This window comes from Cryptomeria japonica, chromosome 6 (assembly GCF_030272615.1).
Source record: "Cryptomeria japonica chromosome 6, Sugi_1.0, whole genome shotgun sequence".
Classification (NCBI taxonomy): Eukaryota; Viridiplantae; Streptophyta; class Pinopsida; order Cupressales; family Cupressaceae; genus Cryptomeria; species Cryptomeria japonica.
The window spans coordinates 406,143,157-406,163,241 of record NC_081410.1 but is presented as its reverse complement, the minus strand read 5'-3'; the positions used below and the strand labels follow the sequence as shown (position 1 = coordinate 406,163,241).

The following is a 20,085-nucleotide window of genomic DNA, read 5'->3' as shown; positions in this document are numbered from 1 at the left end:
ACATTTCATAATCCTCCATCTACCAATGGAAGAGCCCGTTCAATGACCCTGTCTCATCCTCGGAGCACTCTCCTAGTTCGAGAATCCCTTCGTCGTTGGGCTCCCTGCAGCCCCGTCCTTCGGCCCTCGGGTTGCCTTTTCCTTCATCCTCCGATTCCGAAGATGATGCCAGTTCCTCGTCAACAACCTGGGTCCTCAAATCAATGGTGTACTTCCGCCCCCCTTTCTCCATAGAAAGGGTGTTCTTTTTCCAGTCGTGGTTCACCTTTACTGTAACCAGCCACCCTCTGCCTAAGATGGCGTCGTACCCCTTCTTCTTGAGTGGGACTACCACAAAATCTAGTATGAAAGGTTGCGTGCTGATGGTGACCGGTTGGGCCATCAGGGTGCCGAGTGGCTTGATGCCGTGCTGGTCTACACCTACCAAGTTGAACGTGGGTGGCCATAGTTTTGGCTTCCCTAGCTTCTTCCACGTATCCTCTAGCAGTACATTCACCCCCGAACCTCCGTCCACGATGGTGTCTTTGAGGATAGGCTCGAGAATTCCCATCTCTACTACAGCAGGATGCCAACCACTATTTAAGGCCAACAACATTGGGTCAGCCGAGGGGCTGACCGGAACTTCTGCTCGTGTGGCACGCAAAGGTGCCTGCGCAGTGGTTTGTATGGAATTAAAAATGGCGATTCTTAACTGCGGCATTGTTTCTTGAAGGTCCTTTACCCTTATAGGTACTTCCATTTGCAGTACTTGTCCAATGATGTTATTTTCCGCTTCCGTACGGGATGATGTACTCGCCACTTCGTTGTCCCATCGTTCGGTTGTCATCTCATGTTCAATATTGGCCTTTGCCTCCCGTAATCTCTCCTTCTCCGTACGGGGGTCGGGATAAGTGGTTTTTTTCGTCTGGGCGCGGGTGATCGCCAGTACTTCTTTCTCACCAGTCTTCTCAGCCTTCTCAATGTTGAGGAGATTAACCCCTGCCTGTGGGCAATTTGCGTCCTCATGGTCGCCTGGCCCACACCATCGGCAGAGGTGCTGAGGGGTGGCTTCTTTCGTGCAATCACGGGCGAAGTGCCCCCACTGATTACAGGCCCTACATTGGATAATTGGCCGGCCCTTGGCGTCATACTGGATACGACTTCCGTTATTTTTATTGTTGCTATTCCTTCTGCCACCGCGTTTGTTGTCCCGGTAACCTCTAGATGATGCTGTTGTGTTGGTTTGCGAAGTTCCGACGGCCGGCTGCTCTTGCGTGAAGAGAACTTGTTGGCTCCTGGTTTTCATATTGCAGGGACATTTTTTTGTCAAATGTCCTGCAATCTGACAAATGTCACAGAAAGCCTTCTTGGGACAGGACCCCTTGGTGTGTCCGTCACTCCTACAGTCGGTACACCACACGTCGTTTTTTTCAGTCTTACTTGTACTCCCCTTCATGGCTTTTAATTCTTTCAACATTCGTTCCATGTCCTTTTGGAGAGCGTGCACCTTTTTACTCGATTCGCCACTGCTGCTGCTTTCCCCGTCAGAGTCTTCATCATCGTCAGATGAATATTTATTACTTTTCTTCTTCTTTGACGTTTTGTATTCGCTCTCTAGGTCCATTGCCCTATTATAGGCGTCGTCATATGACGTCGGGGGTACAATTTTCATCTTTTTTCATAGGGAGGATTTCAATCCTTCAACGAACCATCGTTTCTTCAATCCCTCTGTTGTTTGGCTTTCCATTTTACCCAGCAATTCCTTCAGCCTCCTGCTATATGCTCATACTGTCTCCTTGGTACCTTGTTTGGTACTGTATATCTCCGTTACAATTTCATTGTCATCACGGAGCAACCGAAACTCCTCCGTGAATTCCTTCTGTAGGTTGGCCCACGTGGCCACTTTTTGCTTGTCCACATCGGAGTACCAATCTATGGCAACTCCACATAACGTGGCTGGGAACTGTTGTATCCAGTCATCCTGGTTTGTCACTCCGTTGGCAGACCAAATGGTTTCACATGTACGACAGTGCCGTAAGGGGTCTTCCTTGCCGTCCCCTGTGAACTTTGGCAATTTTTGTTTACTCGCCATCCCGGGTCGTCTTCCTGGCGGTGACTGTACCTGTGTCTGTGACCCTGTGCTGCTTCCTCCGGTGGCGCCGGTGGTGTGTCCTGCGTGGGCAACTGGAGGTACGGTGTTTTGCCTGTCGTGTGTGGCACCTGCACCCTTACGGTTGCCCTCCCCTTTGCTCCCACCCGCGCCCACTCTTGGTTCCCGTTGGTGATCTTCACTCCGTGGTGTAAGGGATAAGTTTCTAAACTGATCCCGAGTCTTTTCGACTAGATCTCTCCTTAACCTTGTTTCCGCCAGAAACTCTTCGTGGCTCCGCGCCCTACGGTGTTCTGGCGACGCGTAGAAACTTCCCTCGGCTTCTGCACCCTCCGTGACACCTCCGTGGTTCCCTTCGGCAAGTCGTCCTTCGGCAAGTTGCCTCAGCCTCCGTCTCCGTTCTACTTGCTGCTCCAGAATCAAGGCCCTCTGCGTGGCCTCCCACTCATCCGTTTCTACTTTCTTATTTCTGTCTTTATTTAATATATTTGGCATAAATCACCTCCGTACATAGCAAGCACACACCATGTACACAATTCTTGTACTTTTTATTTTTCCCTTTCGACCATAATTTATATCAACATCCTCTTGTGAATCTTCTCACAAAGATGATGATGCCTCACATGAGTCACTCCCAAATGCTATCCTTTTGTCTTCATTAACCGGATTTGCATGTTTATCAAATCCTTCATGTAGATTTTTGCATACTTCTTTTGAATAATCTATCCTCTTACACTGCTGATTTGAACTTATAGATACCAAATCATCATTATCCTCTTCAGGTACACCAATAAACTGTGTGAATGAGAGCGTGTTCTGTATATCCTTAGGAAGAGAATGAAACCTATGGTAGTTGCTCATAACTGCATCATTGAATGCCTTGGCATGAGGCCTCTTACTTGTACTTGTTGATGGGGGTGAAACCTTAGTTTTCCTTGAATGTGCAATATTCAAATTTCAAACGCTGCAATTCCTGCTTGTTCTGAGGTTGAGTTTCTCTTATCTTTGTAGGATCCTTCATTATTTTCTCCCTGCTAGGTACCTTTTCCTTCATTGGTGAAGCGGGAAGGAAGGTAGGTAATAACCTTCCACCTTTAATTCTGGCCATTGATGTAATTGGCAATTGAAGCAAACTGATTTCTACCCTCAGGCTGGCAGAACCATGCTTTGATATCATTGTAAGATCCCGAACTAGAATCTTGCCCAAGCCGAAGTTTAGGTTTGAATTGAAATCTTAGACCAGTGAATAAGAAGAGTTTGGTATTGATGAGTTTTTAATCGTTTTTGTGTTTTTTGAGGTTCTTGCTTTTGGATTGCCAATACAGAATGAAAATTGAATGCAAAATATAAAAGAATAAATGACTGATTATAAAATTTAGAACTCTGATTTTTATTGCAGCAGATACCAATAACAAGAAATGAATAATTTATATCATCCAAAACCAAAGTGGGCATACCCGGAGTCCAGCGCTGATCTAGAAGAGTGCTTTTATTGACTAAAATTGATGAATTATGCAATATAGGAGCTTCTAGAGGGCATCAACTGCTCCAATGTGATTTATTCTTATCAACTATAATTATCTTAAACTTTTATTGCTGAAATAGGTAGTTTTGACACAAATCCCAAAAAGGTGCCAGGCAAGATCTCTAGATTTTGCCTAATTCTCCCACTGAATTGCTGATATCTTCCACTTGTGCCTGTAGAAACCTATTTAATCCACTTATTTGCTGATTGCTATGCCTAACAATGATTTTCCACATTTATTCAAACCCTAAACACTGCTGCATTATTTATTTTGCACCCCAACAGCTCTAGAAATGGTATGGCCAGTCTAGGAGAGCCACGTGGGGCTTGGAAATGATAATTGCTGCCTTCAATAACCTCCAATAACTGATCCTCTTGCTGTTGCAGGTCTGAAAATGCTGATAAAGACTGAATCTTGAAGCCCAAATGGAAATTTTGAGTGAATTTTCCCCTAAAGTATGGTCTGGGGTTTCGTCCAAGCTTGCCAGGAATTGAAGAGTTTTCGTTCTCCGACACCTTTTTGCTGCAAATCTGATCACAGAGCTGCTATTCTTCAAATGAGAGATAAAAATGATAAAAAAAATGATGAAAAATGACCTCCAAATGCCTTTTAGAAGGCTCCAAACCCTAGGTCGTCACTTTTAGGGTTTCCATATTTTCAACTTATTATTTTTAATAAAATCTATGCCTTTCTTTAAAAATTGACCCCTTAGGCATCATATTTTATTATTATAATGCTTTTCCCTTTTTATTACAACATTTTATGCCTCAAACACCTAGGAAAAAGGGGCCAACTTATTATAAGTTATTTTATTGTAAAGTGATTATAAAATCACTTCAATATAATTTATTTAAATCCATAACTTAGGAAATATTAAAATATTTCCTTATTTATTCATAAAATGAAATCCGGGACTCAGATTTGAATTTCTTCTGAAGCACTGTGATCATTGATGCTGCCTGAGTCCTGCATGTCAACTGACAGTTCCTCTTAAAAAGTAGGGACTCACCCTAAAAAATAGGAACCTCTCTCCAAACACCTATAACTGCTCAAAAGGATCATGCTCTGCTCCCTGGTCCCCTGGGTGGTTATCCAGTCAAGTGCCAGTTCTCCCTAACAAATAGGAGACCTCCCTAAAAAGTAGGAACTGCTGTCTGAATGTCCAATAGGTATTAATAGCCAATGCAACGAAGACAAGAGGTTCATTATGTCCTTCTCATAATCAAGGAATATAAGGGCATATAATTAATTGAGTTAATAAATAACTCTTACATCACTCTATGATATCTATTATACAAGAGAAAGACGATAGAGGTAATGATAGACATATCGATCCAATAAATTTTTTATTAATGTATTAACAAACATCAAAGTATATGATCATAATCAGCAATTAATAGTATTGACATAATGATCAGATGAGCATCTATCTACTGAGCATATATGAAGATGAGATATTGAGCCTTGATCAGACATACTATCAATGCATAAGGATAAGGACGATTAGAGATTTAAGAATGGTCTAAAGATAATATACTACTCTGAGATTTCAATAGACAACAAGCATTGATAATGACAACAATGATTTGTTAAGAGTTCAAGATGCAGCGATGTGTATTCCAGATATGACCACGATCAAACAAACAAAGAAAATCACCTATTCTATATTGATAATCGATATGAAGGAAGGCTAATCTAAAGATGAATATAATCACCAAGCGTCAATAAGAAGATAGCATAATAATCTTATCTTGATCAGTGATAATATTGGTTAATGATGAAGATCATTATGAATTAAGAGACAGCGATTAGTATTGCTAAAGACAAGAGGTAGTCATTGATGATAACCATATCTTAAGGATGGCGATTTATATATTGCTGTGCGATATCTGCTAATAATTGCCATTCTTTATTCTATCGATTCTAATCAAGAGACAAACAACACTCATCATGAAATGATATGATCGGTGTTAAGTTTATGAAGAAGCGATTGGGATTAGTTAAGCAAACAATTCCAAAACAAGTCATTAGTAATGAAAAAGGCAACAGTCAAACAAGACCTCCCATACAAGCAATTGTGTCCCAAGGAAAGATTGTGTCTCTCCAATCCAAGGAAGGGGTACAAAAGGGGTTCAATCTGGCATTGAAGGGGAAGGATAGCTCTTATTTTATGGAATGGTGGATCTGCTCTATATGGAGCGAGTTACCTGGGGCCTTAGTGGTTGCAGACATTTAAAAGAGAGAGCAGAGACAATATCCCGGTTGCAAGAATTGAACAAAAAAGAAAAGAAAGGGATCATTAAGTCAGAAGGGGGATTTATTCAAGGAAGTTTGAAGATCTCAGCAATAGGAACGAGAAAGTCAAGAGGTTTACATAACAGAAGCAGACAATTAATTGGTATGCGGTATCAATGCTGTTTATATTTAAAGAACAGTCATTCTTCACATTCAACAATTAATAATAATCTGCATTTACAATAACAAGTATTTAGTTTATGTTGTTTACACATAATCAATCCAATAGCCATTTATTATGAAATAATACTTGGCATTCTAAATACGATGGCTATTAGAATTTTGTCATTATTATTGCAGCATGCTTGATAGCGTCATAATATTAATATGTATTATAGAACAATCCCTCTCTAATATATTTTAAATGTAAGCAAATGTCGAATCTCTTCATGGATGGATGGTGGAGAGGTAGGTATGAGGGTATAATGTTGCCATCTAAGTAGTACACCTTGTGTGGATGCCAAAGTTTTGCCACCAAGGCTAGGAGGGTCAAAGTCCCACTCTTGGGCTTAGATTGGACAAATCAAGGAGCTCACTATGATCTCCATGCCATTCCTACCATGATGAGCTATTCACTATAAGGGATGAGGCATGGATAGGGAAACAAGACAAGTACCCACTAAGTAGTATACCTTGTGTGGATGTCAAAGTCCTGCCACCAGGGCCAAGAGGGTCAAAGTCCCACTCTTGGGCTTAGTATGGGTTAACTTGGTCAATCCTATCATCTTCCCACCTCTAGGCTTACATTATGCTTGATAATAAATAGTAATGCAAGGGATATATATATATACATCTTCCCACCTCTATGCTTACACTGTGCATGATAATATATATATATAGTGTAAGCATAGAGGTGGGAAGATGATAGGATTGACCAAGTTAACCCATACTAAGCCCAAGAGTGGGACTTTGACCCTCTTGGCCCTGGTGGCAGGACTTTGACATCCACGCAAGGCATACTACTTAGTAGGTACTTGTCTTGTTTCCCTATCTATGCCTCATCGCTTATAGGGAATAGCTCATCATGGTAGGAATGGCATGGAGATCGTATGTATATATATATATATATATATATATAGATATGCACTTGTGTTCTCCATGTGGGGGCATGATGAAGTAATAATTATTTTTAAGTCTTTTCTCTTACCCTAATTTAATGTAATTGTGAATGTAAGGTTTCATTTATTGCAAACCTAGAAGGGGACATTACAACCTTTTTTCTTTCCCATAGAGTTTTTTTGATCTACCTTCAAGTAATTAAACTTTTTCGAAGGACCCGCTTTCATACCAATTGTTGAGAACACAATTATATTGAGAGAGGGGGGAGGGGGGGGGGGTGGGGGGGAGTTTGAGGGGAGGGTGAATCAGTATAACGTCAAACTTTTACTTTCTCAACTTAATAACAAAAGCACATAACTTAATCCCAAAGCATGTTCATTTCATACAAATATTCACATAAAATTTAACTACCATGTAACACAAGTAGAACACATGATATATGTGTGGAAACCCTTGTGGGAGAAAACCGCGGTAAAATAGCTTCTTTATATAGAAAACTTCTTTTACAAATTTGTAGGTATCAACCCACTAGAGGCACCAACTCCTTATTATATATGTGAGAACCTTTCCCACTAAAGGCACCAACCCCTCATTCAGATTTCCACCTTTTGAAGGATGATGGATGATCCTTTTTTTAACAAATCTTGTTATAGTCACCTTCTCAACTAATCACAAGTTTGCCATAATAATCTGCACAAATTGCTATAATGGTGGTCTTGCACCACTTCTAAATCTGCCTGATGTTTCCTTTAAAAACTTCACTCTTCAACCGGGCACATTCTCTACATACATGAAATTCATATGTTTGCTCTTCTATGGACTGATCTTTTATCTTCACCACATCTTATTGCCCTTCATCTCCTTTAGTAACTGTGGGTGTATATATATGATTTATCCTCTTTTAATGTTTGCACATTAAGTACATTTCATATGCTCTTGATGGATCTTCTTTTATATCTGCATTACACTACTTCAATAAAGCTGCAGTCTTCTGCTTATCGAAGGCTTTTGGTATATAAGATTTGTATCTTTTTTAACTCACTACACACACTTCTCCTTCATTTCAATTTCTATATGTATCTTCTAATACAAGTATCTCCCTTCTAGAGGAACATGCCTTTTCACAGAAAATAGATACAACCTTTAACTTGCACCTTTTCAACAATAATTGCCAAGATGCCATTTAAATGTAAAACATAAACTATTAACTCCTTAATGGATCGCACCTTTAAAGCCAGCATATCGTCCTGTTTAAAATACATTTCTTAGCAATGGCATCCTTCATAATCTTGTTGTTTTTTAAATACCTTTGAAAACTGCTTGTTTTTTAATTACAAATCGCACCTCTAGGAAGATTCGCTTTGGTCTTTGACAAAGATTAGTTACTTTTGGTCTTTGTTTATTATTTTTCTCTAATGAAGTTGCTGCCTGTCTTAAATAATCCAAGCGCTAACCTAATGAAATAAACTGCCATCTTTGCTTTTTCAAATTTCCTTTGCCACGTTTCACATAAAGTAAACTTCATACTATATTGCTGTCTTCCTCTTTTTTTTTTTTTTGTCTTTGTTCACTTTTGTCCTTTTCTTGTTTTGTCCTATTTGGGTTTGTCTTATGCTGTCTTTGTCTTATGTGGTGCACAGAAAAACTTTTTCATCGCTACCTCTGTGATTAAACATAATCACTTCCTTTCATGATTAATTAATGAATTTAATACTTGACCTCTGCCCAATGTATTTTTCTTTATTGCTGTCTCTTTAACTTTAGATTAATCCCTTCACATTTTCTGCTTTAACTTGATTCTTCTCTGCTCAGATTCAATTTACACTGCCCTGGACCAATTCAGAAATTGCTTTGCAATATCTCTACTCTTCTCTACTACAAAGATCTAAACATTTTGCACACACACAGATCTGCAAAGCTTGACACTTATTCTATGATGCCACAAAGAAAGGACAGATCCAATTTGCTGTGTCTTGCACTCTACATACATGTAAATCCGCTTCTGTTCTGCCTTGGATTCAGCAATAGGTACACTTCCATCTCCAAAATCTTTAAGAACATTGACTACTCAATAAGGTTGACTTAAAGGAGAGGGCAATTCTTTAAGGCATTGACACCAAAGACCATAACATTACTTAATTTCTCTCGTACAAAAACAACAGCGTCTCTTGTAAAATCAAGCATTTTTGATAATCAATTAGTGACATAATGACAGCAATTAATATGCCTTTGACATCAACGACAACTTGTCTATGAAATTGTCTGCTTACCTTCTTGACATCAATGACAATATTTCCAAATGACTGTATACCCTTGACATCAATGACAATAATTCCAACAATCTCCTGCTTTGTCATTGATGGCAACATAAATTTTCTGACTCTCCCCCATTCTATTTCTCTCTCCCTTTGACATCAATGGTAAAGGGATAAACATCAAGCTTCTGTTCATGAATGGGTCATGAGAAACATCAATTCTTAAACTTACATCGAATATGAATATGCTTCTCCCCCAATTGGAGATTCTTCAATGCTCCTCTTTCTTTTATGACTTATTGATCATTTGTATCCTGATTTGTATGGATGACATATTTGTTTTATGGCTTCCTTCTCTTCCTTTAGTTTTCCAAGTGAATAATTGTCTTCCATCTTTGCGCTACTTTCTTGTATGGGAACATGTTATTTGTTTTCAAATGATAGCTCCTCATTCATGAAGATTTTCAATCTTTTCATGTGCATGGATTGAGAGTATGAAGTCTTTTATCATCTAGGATCTTGTATATGTAGATGTTAATCTGTTACTTTCCCTTCTTGTTGATCTATTGCACAAGTGGTTTCTTCTCTTTATGCTTTAAGTTCTCATTTGAAGATTCCTTGCATGATTATCTTGACATCAATGCAGTCATTTCCTCCTTGCTGTGACTTTATTTTTCATCATACTTTCATCCTTTTTTTTTATGGCATCATTGCAGCAATAGGAACTTTTGAATCATAAGCACAACCTTTCAACTTTACAAGATCAATTTTTGTCAACATATGCTTGTCCAACAAGCATACTTTTTTTGGATTGTTCTCATCCTTTTTACCATTCTTTTGAAAATTGTTTAAAGTATAATAATTACTTCCTAACGGCTTTCACCAGCTTGTCGATTTTCCAATGCTTAGAGCCACCCTTAATAAAATCATTCCTAATAATCTGCGAATCACCCTCCAAATGGACCAAGGAAGCCGATAATTTCTTTGCTAAGTTAACTGCTAGAAGAGCTGCTTTTGCTTGCACAACATTGTTTGTAATTGGGCCAAACTTCTTCTTACTCCATGCTAATGTTTGTCCCTTCTAATCTCTAGCAGTGTATCCAGCTCCGAATGGACCTTGATTCCCTTTTGAAGCTCCATCAAAATTGAATTTGATCCAACCATGTTTGGAAGCAGTCCATTCCACCATTTAATCATTAGAAGCTGGAGGATTAATCCGCCATGGTCTATTAACAGGCCTAGAGTTGTTGAAAGTTATCATTTCGTAATATATAACCATTTGAACTCCTCAAATCCTTGTTTTGTAGTCTAATCAAAATTGGCTTGACATGGAATGGAAGACATACTAATTGTTTTTGGCAAATACATTGGGGAATGAGATACAAGTAGCTGATCTTGCATGCAAAATATCTTTTTGTCTCTACTTGAAATCTTTTAACCTTGGTTCATTAGGTATACGTCAGGTAACAAAAGAAGCTAGGGCCATTGTTCATGACTTGGACTTGGATGGTACATGGCAAGCCAAAACTTTTTTACTTGGAGAAAACTTGATAACATAAAAAACACTAAAACTTATAAGAAAATATAATTTTTATGCAAAATATAGCTACAAAATGTATCAAATGAGTTTGGTGGGAGTCTAGGGGGTAACACCCCTAGAGGGGTTGAATGGTAGTGACCCTTGTGAGGGTTTGGATGCAGTGCCCCCTCATGGAGGTTTTAGGAGAATGCCCTTTGCGAGGTATAGGGCAGCACACCATTTTCATGATTTTGTAAAAGGCCAAAAAATGCTAATAAAGCCAAAAAAACATTTTTTGAGGTTCAATCCACATTTTTTTTTTTGTGTTTTGATGTGTTGCTAGTGCAACACAAGTCAACCAATAGTACATGAGCTCATTAATAATTTTGCAAGAATCAAAATCCAGATAAAGTTCCATTTAAAGCAATGGTTGACAATGCCCATGATAATGATTCACCTCCATCATTAGTCCCTTGGCGCAGTTTGCCATGATTTTTCATTAGGCTCAAGGAAGAATTATCTAATATTTCATGGTGATGCCATGTGACACCCAAATAAACACGTCTCAACATTCAACACTTTTGGCATCTTGGGAGTTTTGTATGGAGATGTTGCAGTGCAACTTTTTGTTGAAAGCCTAGTTGGAGTGGCTACATATTGGTTCCTTCATCTTGTTGTAGGTTGAATTTAAAACTAGGAAATCATGCACATGAAATTCTGATCATGCCTCAAACTAATCAAGGATGATCACTTTAGTTTTGCCCAACTGTCAAATGGAAAAATGATAAAAATAAGCCTATGTAGGAGTTTGTTGCACAAGATTGACTTGTTGGAAGAATTCATAATTCTTTAAGGCCTTCTCCCTATATTCTTTTTAATTGCTTCATCAATGACCTTCCATAAAAGAATGTCTTTTTTTTTTAAATCAGAATTTCTGAAATTGCATGCTCGAAGAAACCTAGGTACAAGCAATTAATCTTGAAGATGACATGATCTTTATTGACAAAATTAGAAAAGACTCCGTTAGGCCAACAAACGTGAAAAGGCAATCTCAAGAAAATACTCTAGCACAACAATATAATGGTCATTTTCAAAGAAATAACATAAATGATCATATAAAAATACTTCATTCACTTGAAAGACTTGCCTTAGAGGCACCTCCTGATAATAACACAAACACTTCTTCTCAGCTATCATTCAGCTATCATGATGCAACAACTATGATGCTCAGCATTGTTTGGGGATGCATTGAATGATGCAACTCTCAACAACTTCTAGGTTAGATAATCAAAGTTTGTTGAGTAACCTTCAATCAATATCATTGAGATGAACTTGATGGCAACTCCATGACAAATATATTCGAAATAGACTAGTTTGTGCTAAAGAGGTGAATTTATTTAATGATTCTATAAGTTCGTGGAATCAAACAGTTGTGAAAGAGCAAATATTTGAAGAGAAGAGAGTACGTGAGACATTCATGGGACAAGCCACTATTTTTATTACTTCATCCACAAATCAGGAGAGAATTATTATTTTTTTCCACCTCATAGGCATTGCTTATTCCTTGTAGAGAATAAGCTTGTGTTGGAAGAAACTACAAATCATTTGTGTGCTAAATTAGATAAAGTCTCCCAAACTCCCATCAAGTGAACTGATGATCAACCTACTTTTGCCAAGAAAAATGGCACTGATTGTACAACAAAGGAAGATGCATTTGATGAATTCTTAGCTGCATTTGAAGGTATGTTTGAAGAACTTGCACAAGACAAAATTGAAGAATTATAAGTTGAGCATTTGATAGTAGTCAATGAGTTGATGCCATGCTCGGGTATTCTTGAAGAAGAAAAATGGTTGATCAATGAAAATACTAGCTACGAAATTGATGATGAGTGGTGTAAAAGATGTTCAATTTACATTCAATATGCAAGTTATATTCTATTTTATATTATCTTGTTCTATGTATTACCGATTAAAATATAATTCTGACTATCTTCTTTTGTATGGCAGGTGAGAGGAGCATTTATTATTTTCTATGTCCTTTCTCACGAATGCCATTCGATATATGTATATAACAAGCGGGGTACGATCAAGCAATGCCTTGATTGGTCATGACCGATCAAGACATTACTTGATCGTGCCTCTTTGGTAATACCAAACAATGCATATTAATTACCAATGCCAACCGGTATATGTTTATACTTTAACACCTGATGACTATCGGTGTTTGCATAATCTTAACAGCCGATAACTATCGGCGTATGCTTATCAGCCGATAACTATCGGTAAACTCTATTATGCCACCCAATATTAATCGGTACACATATAACCCGATATCAATCGGTGTCAGCTTATATTAACACCCAATACTAATCAGTGTTTGGTTAATTCGATTTATCATTTGTTTACTATTAATTATGTTAACCGATATAAATCGGAATGCATTAGCATGATTTAGTAATCGGTGAACATAAATAATGATATAGGATGATTATCGATATTAAGCATATGATCGAACTGAATAGATTAATTATATGCAAATGAAGAATGGTTATCAAGTGAAGGATTAATAGCTTGAAGGTTTTCATCATAATTATTGATAGGATAAATGATTGAATGAGAGACGTCATTTATCTCTCATTCAATTGTATATCTTACCGAAGCTATCATGCATTAACAAGTGGAACTGTTCCTTCTTAGGGACTTATATTTTTAAGTTGATTGCACTAATAAATTAGAATAGACCCAGTTTGCCCAAGACCTGCCACTATGGGATGATGGATGACAAAGTTTGTCACTAGAAGATGATTGTTCACTTCAACATGTATACTTTGCTAATGATCTGTTGCCCAAAGATTTAGATTTAAATAGGTTGTTAGATGTTCAAGGGAGGAAAATGTTGAAGTGTTGCTAGCACAAGTTGCACAATTGATACCCATTGTGGAATTGGAGAGTCAAGGATAGGGGACAAAGTTATTTTTCCAACATCATTAATCTTTCCTAGAGGATGATGCTTTAATTGAATTTAGAGTTGAATTTTTTGAAGTGATGTGAGATGGGGAACAAATTTGATATGTAAAGAACTCTAATCATTTGGATCTATTGCAACTGCAAGAACCAATGCACATCACTGAGTTTGTGTTGAGTTTTTCTCTATGTGCTGCGTAAACTATGGATCTCCATGAACATTTCATAGAGGTTTTTAGGATGTGAGCTGCCATTAGAGTCGCAACTTCAATTAAGGGGTGTTTACTTTTCCCAACTTGATGGTTTCATTTTTGGTCTCGGGTTTGTTTACTTTGATCCTCAGAGAATGCTGCTATTTATAGTGAGTGGTTGCATGGCACTGATCTGTATGTGTATTTCTTGGTTTATTCTCTTTAGTTCTCAAAGAATACTGCTATTTATAATGTGTGCTCGTGTTGGCGTCAGTTATCATCTTTCAACTTTAATTAGTTTTGGCATGTTCAATTCTCCATTTCTAGTGTCTTAGTGAGTTTCTGTAAGGTGATGGAAATTATTTTAATAATTTCGCTTAGTGTTTTAAAAGTGACTTTTTAATATTTAAGTGATTAATATTTTTAAAAGTTTGTCTCCATATGGGACACCTAGTTTTGGGAGATATAAGTTGTTTTCAAAAGTTTTATGGGGGTCTTTTTCGAGGGAATATAATATTTGAATATTTGAATTTGTCCTAATTTCTCCCACCAAGCCTATATATTGGGATATGGGCTCGCTCTCATTCTCTAATTCTGAATTATTGAAATGCCATTGAAATGAACTTCGAGAGTTCTTGGAATTGTTAAGGATGACAAACTGTCTGCGATTTGTTTGGTTTCGGTGGTGAAAGATCGACTCTAGCTGGTTATTGGTTTGCAGTCAGAGAGTACATTGATTTGTTTGGGTTTGGTGATTTGGATTTTTGAGAAGATGAAGATTTATCAAGTTTTCCGAGTTGCCTACAGGCTTTTTGGTGTGTTTTGATGATTTTTGGAGTGCTGATTACATTTTGAGTGTTTTGGCAAGTTTGAATGAAATTTCCAGTTTGGCCATACCTCTCTATCTACACAAGATATCAAGTTTTATGCTTATGGGTATTGATTTAAATGATTTCGAGCAGCTGGGTGACGGTTTTTTATAGGCTATTTGTTTTCTTTGGTAAAAAACTGAATTTTTAAGCGAATCTTCCCTTCAGGGCTAGTGCCCATTTTGAGCTTAGCATATGAGGCATAAAGGAGGACGAGTTAGGGTATTTGGAGCTACTTTTCTATTTCTATCAGAATTATAAGGGGTGTCTTCTTGCTGGAGACCTTTGTTGAACGGTTTGGAGTTATGCTTGAAGAGATTTAAGGAATTTCCACTCTTACTGTGTGGTGTGATGGTCTATTTGCAAGCTTCGAAATATTGCTGTAAAGGTCTCAGACCACTTCTTTCTTATAAGGGATGCTATGAGAGCCTTTTGGAAGGGTTGGAGACTAGCTATTTGATGGTTGAATCACAAGGAGTATGCCTTAGATCTACAGGGAGCTGATTGCTGTTGCTTAATGCTATAGCTGAAGATATTATTATTGTGCTTTCAGATTTACAAGGACATTCACTGTTGAAGTTTATGAGTTTTGTTTATAATTTAAATTGCCCTATTTTCTTAACATTTTGGTGTGAACAGCGAAGAGTAGTTTTGTATGTTTGATAAATAATGCACACTTACATTACCAGCTTTCTATGCATTGTAATTTGCAAAGGATTTTGAAAGGAAAATGAATGATATTTGAAACAAGTTCAATCAGCAAAGCTTTATGTACTTCATTGCATGTTATAACACAAATTGCAAGCATCTTAAAACAAAAAACACTTCGAAAAAATAAATCAGGGGTAACCATTACAAAAAGTTCCTACAATGGCAAATTAAGCCAAAAGGTCCTACTATCACACTCTTAAGTTGGCTTTGCCATGCTAAAACTCCCTCAAGTGTAGGAAAATCCAAATTCAAGTGTCTGGTGTAACTCATGGTTAGGATTTTAGTGTTCAATGAAAAGTTGTTTAGTTCATTGAAACAATTCTTTTTTTAGAAACTATATTTTTAATAGGTATGCTTTTTTAGATGTATTCATTAGTTTCAAATCTGGATAGGGTTTCAACAATTTTTACAAGCTTGAGAAAAGGTTCACTATATTTCAGATCCTCTTGATTTGACATAGTTTGCAAGTCAAAGCTATTTTAGATTTTCAAAAATGACTTAAGTGACAAATGTCTGTATTTTTGTAGAGAACATAGAGATGAGCCTATTTCTAGGCCTTTGTAAATAGTTATTTGTTTTAGGATTGGATTGCTTTAAAAGTTGTTTTATTTCCTCTTTCCAGAGGATAGGGATAGGGTTGCTTTAAATCAATGCTTTTATGGGAATGTTACACTATTATTTTATCTCTAAAATCTTCTTCTTGAGAGCTTATAAATAAGTTGATGTTAGTTTATTGTGTTGTGATTTGTGAGGTAAGCAATAAGAAGATTTTTTCTCATCTTTGTTTAACATCTGTCCTCTATTTTTAATTAGTAGATTTGGTTGCCTTTTAAGGATTGTTGTCTTAGGATTCACATCATGTTTCATGTTGTTTGTGGAATGTTTCTTATGTCAAATCCATCTTATTCTTAATACTAAGTCATTGGTCTCTGATTTAACCATTGGATAGTATTTTGTTTTTAGTTCATATTGTTATTCAATTGCATAACAGAAATCTTCATGGTGAGATAAGAAATTTATAAATCTTGTGCTCCTACCACTGAGATTAAAAAATAGGTCTAGATTGTTTTGAAATATTTTGTTTACATGCAAAACTTGTAGAAGATAATTTACATGGTGTGCATAAGTAGCAATTTAGTTTATTGTTATAGATTTTAGGAGTAGATTAGACTAGGGAGCTTTTCCTGCAAATTGAAGGAGAGGGTTTCCTCACATACTGTTCACTTTGAGTTGTCGTGAAAAAGACAAATTAAAATGCCAACAAAGTTTAAACTAAATGTTTCAGGAATACTTTTCTCGTGTCATATGCTATAAGTATATATATGTCTGTTCTTTATTGAAATGTTTTTTAATGATTGTGAAGCTTCTTTTTTTATATGATTTGTTTCTAGCTTGAAGCAACTGTGTATGTTCTATATTAGCAGTCAACCAAAGTTCTCATACTTTATGCTTGTAATAAGAAAAATGTTTTTCTTTCCAGGGATGTAGCATTTAGAATAGCATTTTGTTTTTCCTGACAACTTTATTTAGTGGCTTCTGTGATAATGTAGATTCATGGAAGATTGAATACACACACTGGAGCAGCTAGTGGCATTGCACAATTTAAACGCAGATTTTACCCTGAGGTTAGAAAAATTATGGAACTATTTGTTATTTTTTTCTTTTGTGCCTGAAAGTAAGAGATATCATTCATACTGGTATTTATATGAAGGTGACTTCTTTTTGGCATCCACTACCTGAGATTTGTTTAGAGAATTATGGTAATATTTAACTTGCAGCTGCTATTAACTAGATATTATAACAGATTTTTTGCTGAACAATTAAGATCCCCACTGTGCCAATAATAAATAAAGTTTTTGCTCTCCCATGCCTGCAAAAGCTACAAAAAATGCAGGTACCAGATGCCTAAGCAGGTGGGATGCAATAAACCAGAATAAAGAAGTCTTACTGTGTATTTCTCTGCTTTTCTTGAATCAGCTTGCTTGGTATTGTCATGTGAGGTTACTAATGCGGTCCTTGATCTTGTTCAGATGATTGCAAAGTGCAAACCTCCCACAAGCCTGCCAATTATCATCCTTAATATTCTACCGTGCTTCAATTAGGTACTTAGTTGGACCAACTTTCTCAATTTTTTTTGCTATAGCAAATCATCAGTGCCAACATAGATATCTGATTCTTTCAACAATACTTGTATGAATATCCCTAGTCTAATGTTCAGGCTAAAATAAAAATATTTATCTTAGAATGGGAGTTAATAGCATTTTGCATCTGTGGACTTGGTCCATCACGTAACTAAGAGAAAAGCTTTCTCAGCCTTAAAAACAATGTGGACTTCCTTGCAGGTTCCTGCATGTGCAATTAATTATCATTAAACATTTCTTCTTCTACAGAACCCTTGTACTGGTCCCCGTTTGTTGATGTATGTCTGCCTGTACGATGCATTATCGTTAACTGCCTTAGTGTGTGCTTCAAATAAGTTTTGAGAGACTTCTTATCAGCTATCAACATTTTATTCTGTTTGATCACCGCCAGCCTCTCCTTTCCTATCTGACTCATCTGTTTTATTTATGCCTTCAACCTCTCAAGTGTTGGGTCACTGATTAGGGGCACGGAAGAATGTTAATGCAGGAGCTGAGGAAGGACATGCTTCACAAATGGATGAAGTGATATAACGGGCGGGAGGGAAGACATCAACTTTCTTTGTACCTGGAAATCTGTACCTGATACCACCAAATAACCCAATGCTTAATTACCGTGTGTGATATGGCTTAGGTTTTGAGCCAAGTAAGAGTGCAGTTCCCTGTGGTCAAATTGGTGGGGATACCAGAACACAGGGATTGGGTGTTTTCTTATATTCGGGCCCATACATCCCAAGCCAACCATATATATGAAGAGACTCTGAATTCAGCAGATAATGCATAAGAGAATACCCCTAAATTTATTTGTTAACATCTTATAAATTGCTGACTTTTACATAATTGCGTGTGATTCAGGGGCTTCAAGTAATGTTATGACTAGCCATTATAGATGAATTGGGATTGAAGATAATGAAGTTTTATGGTAAGTGTTATCCTTTGAATTCTAGGGAGGCTCCGATTATTGGGAGTGTAAATACTCTTGATGTGTAGTTGACTGCTTATTTTTGGAAAAGCTTTATTGATGGACATAATAGTGGTGGATTGTCCTCCCAAATTGGGGACATTACTCTGAAGAAAGTGGGCTGCTTTGGTTGGAGGTAGTAATTATTTGGATCTATCCTTTGTTACCATTCCAATATCTGGGATAGATGCTAAGTCGTATTGGGAACAAAAGATGTGGTACATCTTGGAGAAGCCTGATAGGACATTAAATGAGGTTTTCTTTTGCTTTCAATCTTGACTTGACAAACACTCCTTACCAATTTGGACGCTCTGAAAATGAAAACATTTTTATCACCAATTCCTCCAAGTTGAGCACCATGATGCATATTTACAACTTCAAACAACAACAATGCATGATCAAGCCTTGCGGTTTGAGTGAAGATTGCAGTACAAACATCATTGACTGCAAATATTCTAACAGGATTGGATACTAAAGATTTCGATTCCTTGAAGCAATAAATACCCTCAATGGTCATGATTTGGAATGTAATGTCCCTTAATTGGGAAAGCCCTAATTTGTCCTAAATTGCCCTAATTCTCAAATAACGAAGTGAACAGATGGGTTTAGAGAATACCTTTTCCTGATTAAATCCCTGCAAGCAGATTATAGTTTTCTTACAATAATAATCTCAGAAAATCAGAGTTTCAAATGTATGGCAGAATGATAATTATATCAGCAAAAAGAAAGCAGAATTGAGCAGCAACCAGACTTGTGTAGTGATCAGATTAAAATAGTGATCAGATTAAATGAACAGATACCAGTTTAGTGAATTCTTAGTAGCATTATTAATTTACATTATTTAGATCATAAACAGAGTTTCAGGATTATTCATTAAATATCCTAATTGTCTCAGAGACTCAACCATGTAAGAGTATAGGGGAATGTGACCTTGATGGGGTGTCTCAGACCCTCTATCCTGCACCCAAAGTGGATATACCATCCCTCTTGGCCTCATGTGGCCCATGCCATCCATATGAGGTGGCCTACCCAGTGAGCTAACCCCTTTACGTTATCCCCTCATCTTGTCAGCCCTCTCCTTCTCTTCAAGATTGAGTCTCAGTATACTTGTGCACAATGATAGGGGACAAGATGCAACAGGGTGCCCTGAATACCATCTCCTCTCTGCCCAAGGGCAGCACCCACTGTACCCCCTTGGCCTCATGGGGCCATCAAGTCCCCCATAGAGGTGGCGTACCATAGAGGGATGCTTCATCACCGTACCCCCCTTGCAGACCCTTCCTTCTATCATAGCATGAAAGATATTCAGAAATTAAGATAATACACATATATTGCATGAGGTTACTGTAGAATATAATGGTTTCGCCTTATTTGTATGATGCACATACAAGTAGTCATTTCTATAGTATGCAAGTAAATTAGTAATCATAAAGATTTCTGAAGTAGTTATGTAGATAATGATACAAAGTGTAATGTCCCCTTCTCAGCAGTGACCAGTTCAGTTGGCC

General features: G+C 37.3%; 1 protein-coding gene across 2 annotated transcripts in view; it reads left to right on the top strand.

Moving 5' to 3' along the window:
- LOC131065848 (outer envelope pore protein 21, chloroplastic) overlaps positions 1-20,085 on the top strand; it is a 195,604-nt gene that overhangs the window by 7,948 nt on the left and 167,571 nt on the right. For both annotated transcript variants that reach the window (XM_058000489.2, XM_058000488.2), the window contains exon 2: positions 17,029-17,103. In XM_058000489.2, coding sequence (XP_057856472.1) covers positions 17,029-17,103 — 75 coding nt within the window. The remainder of the gene's footprint in view (positions 1-17,028; positions 17,104-20,085) is intronic.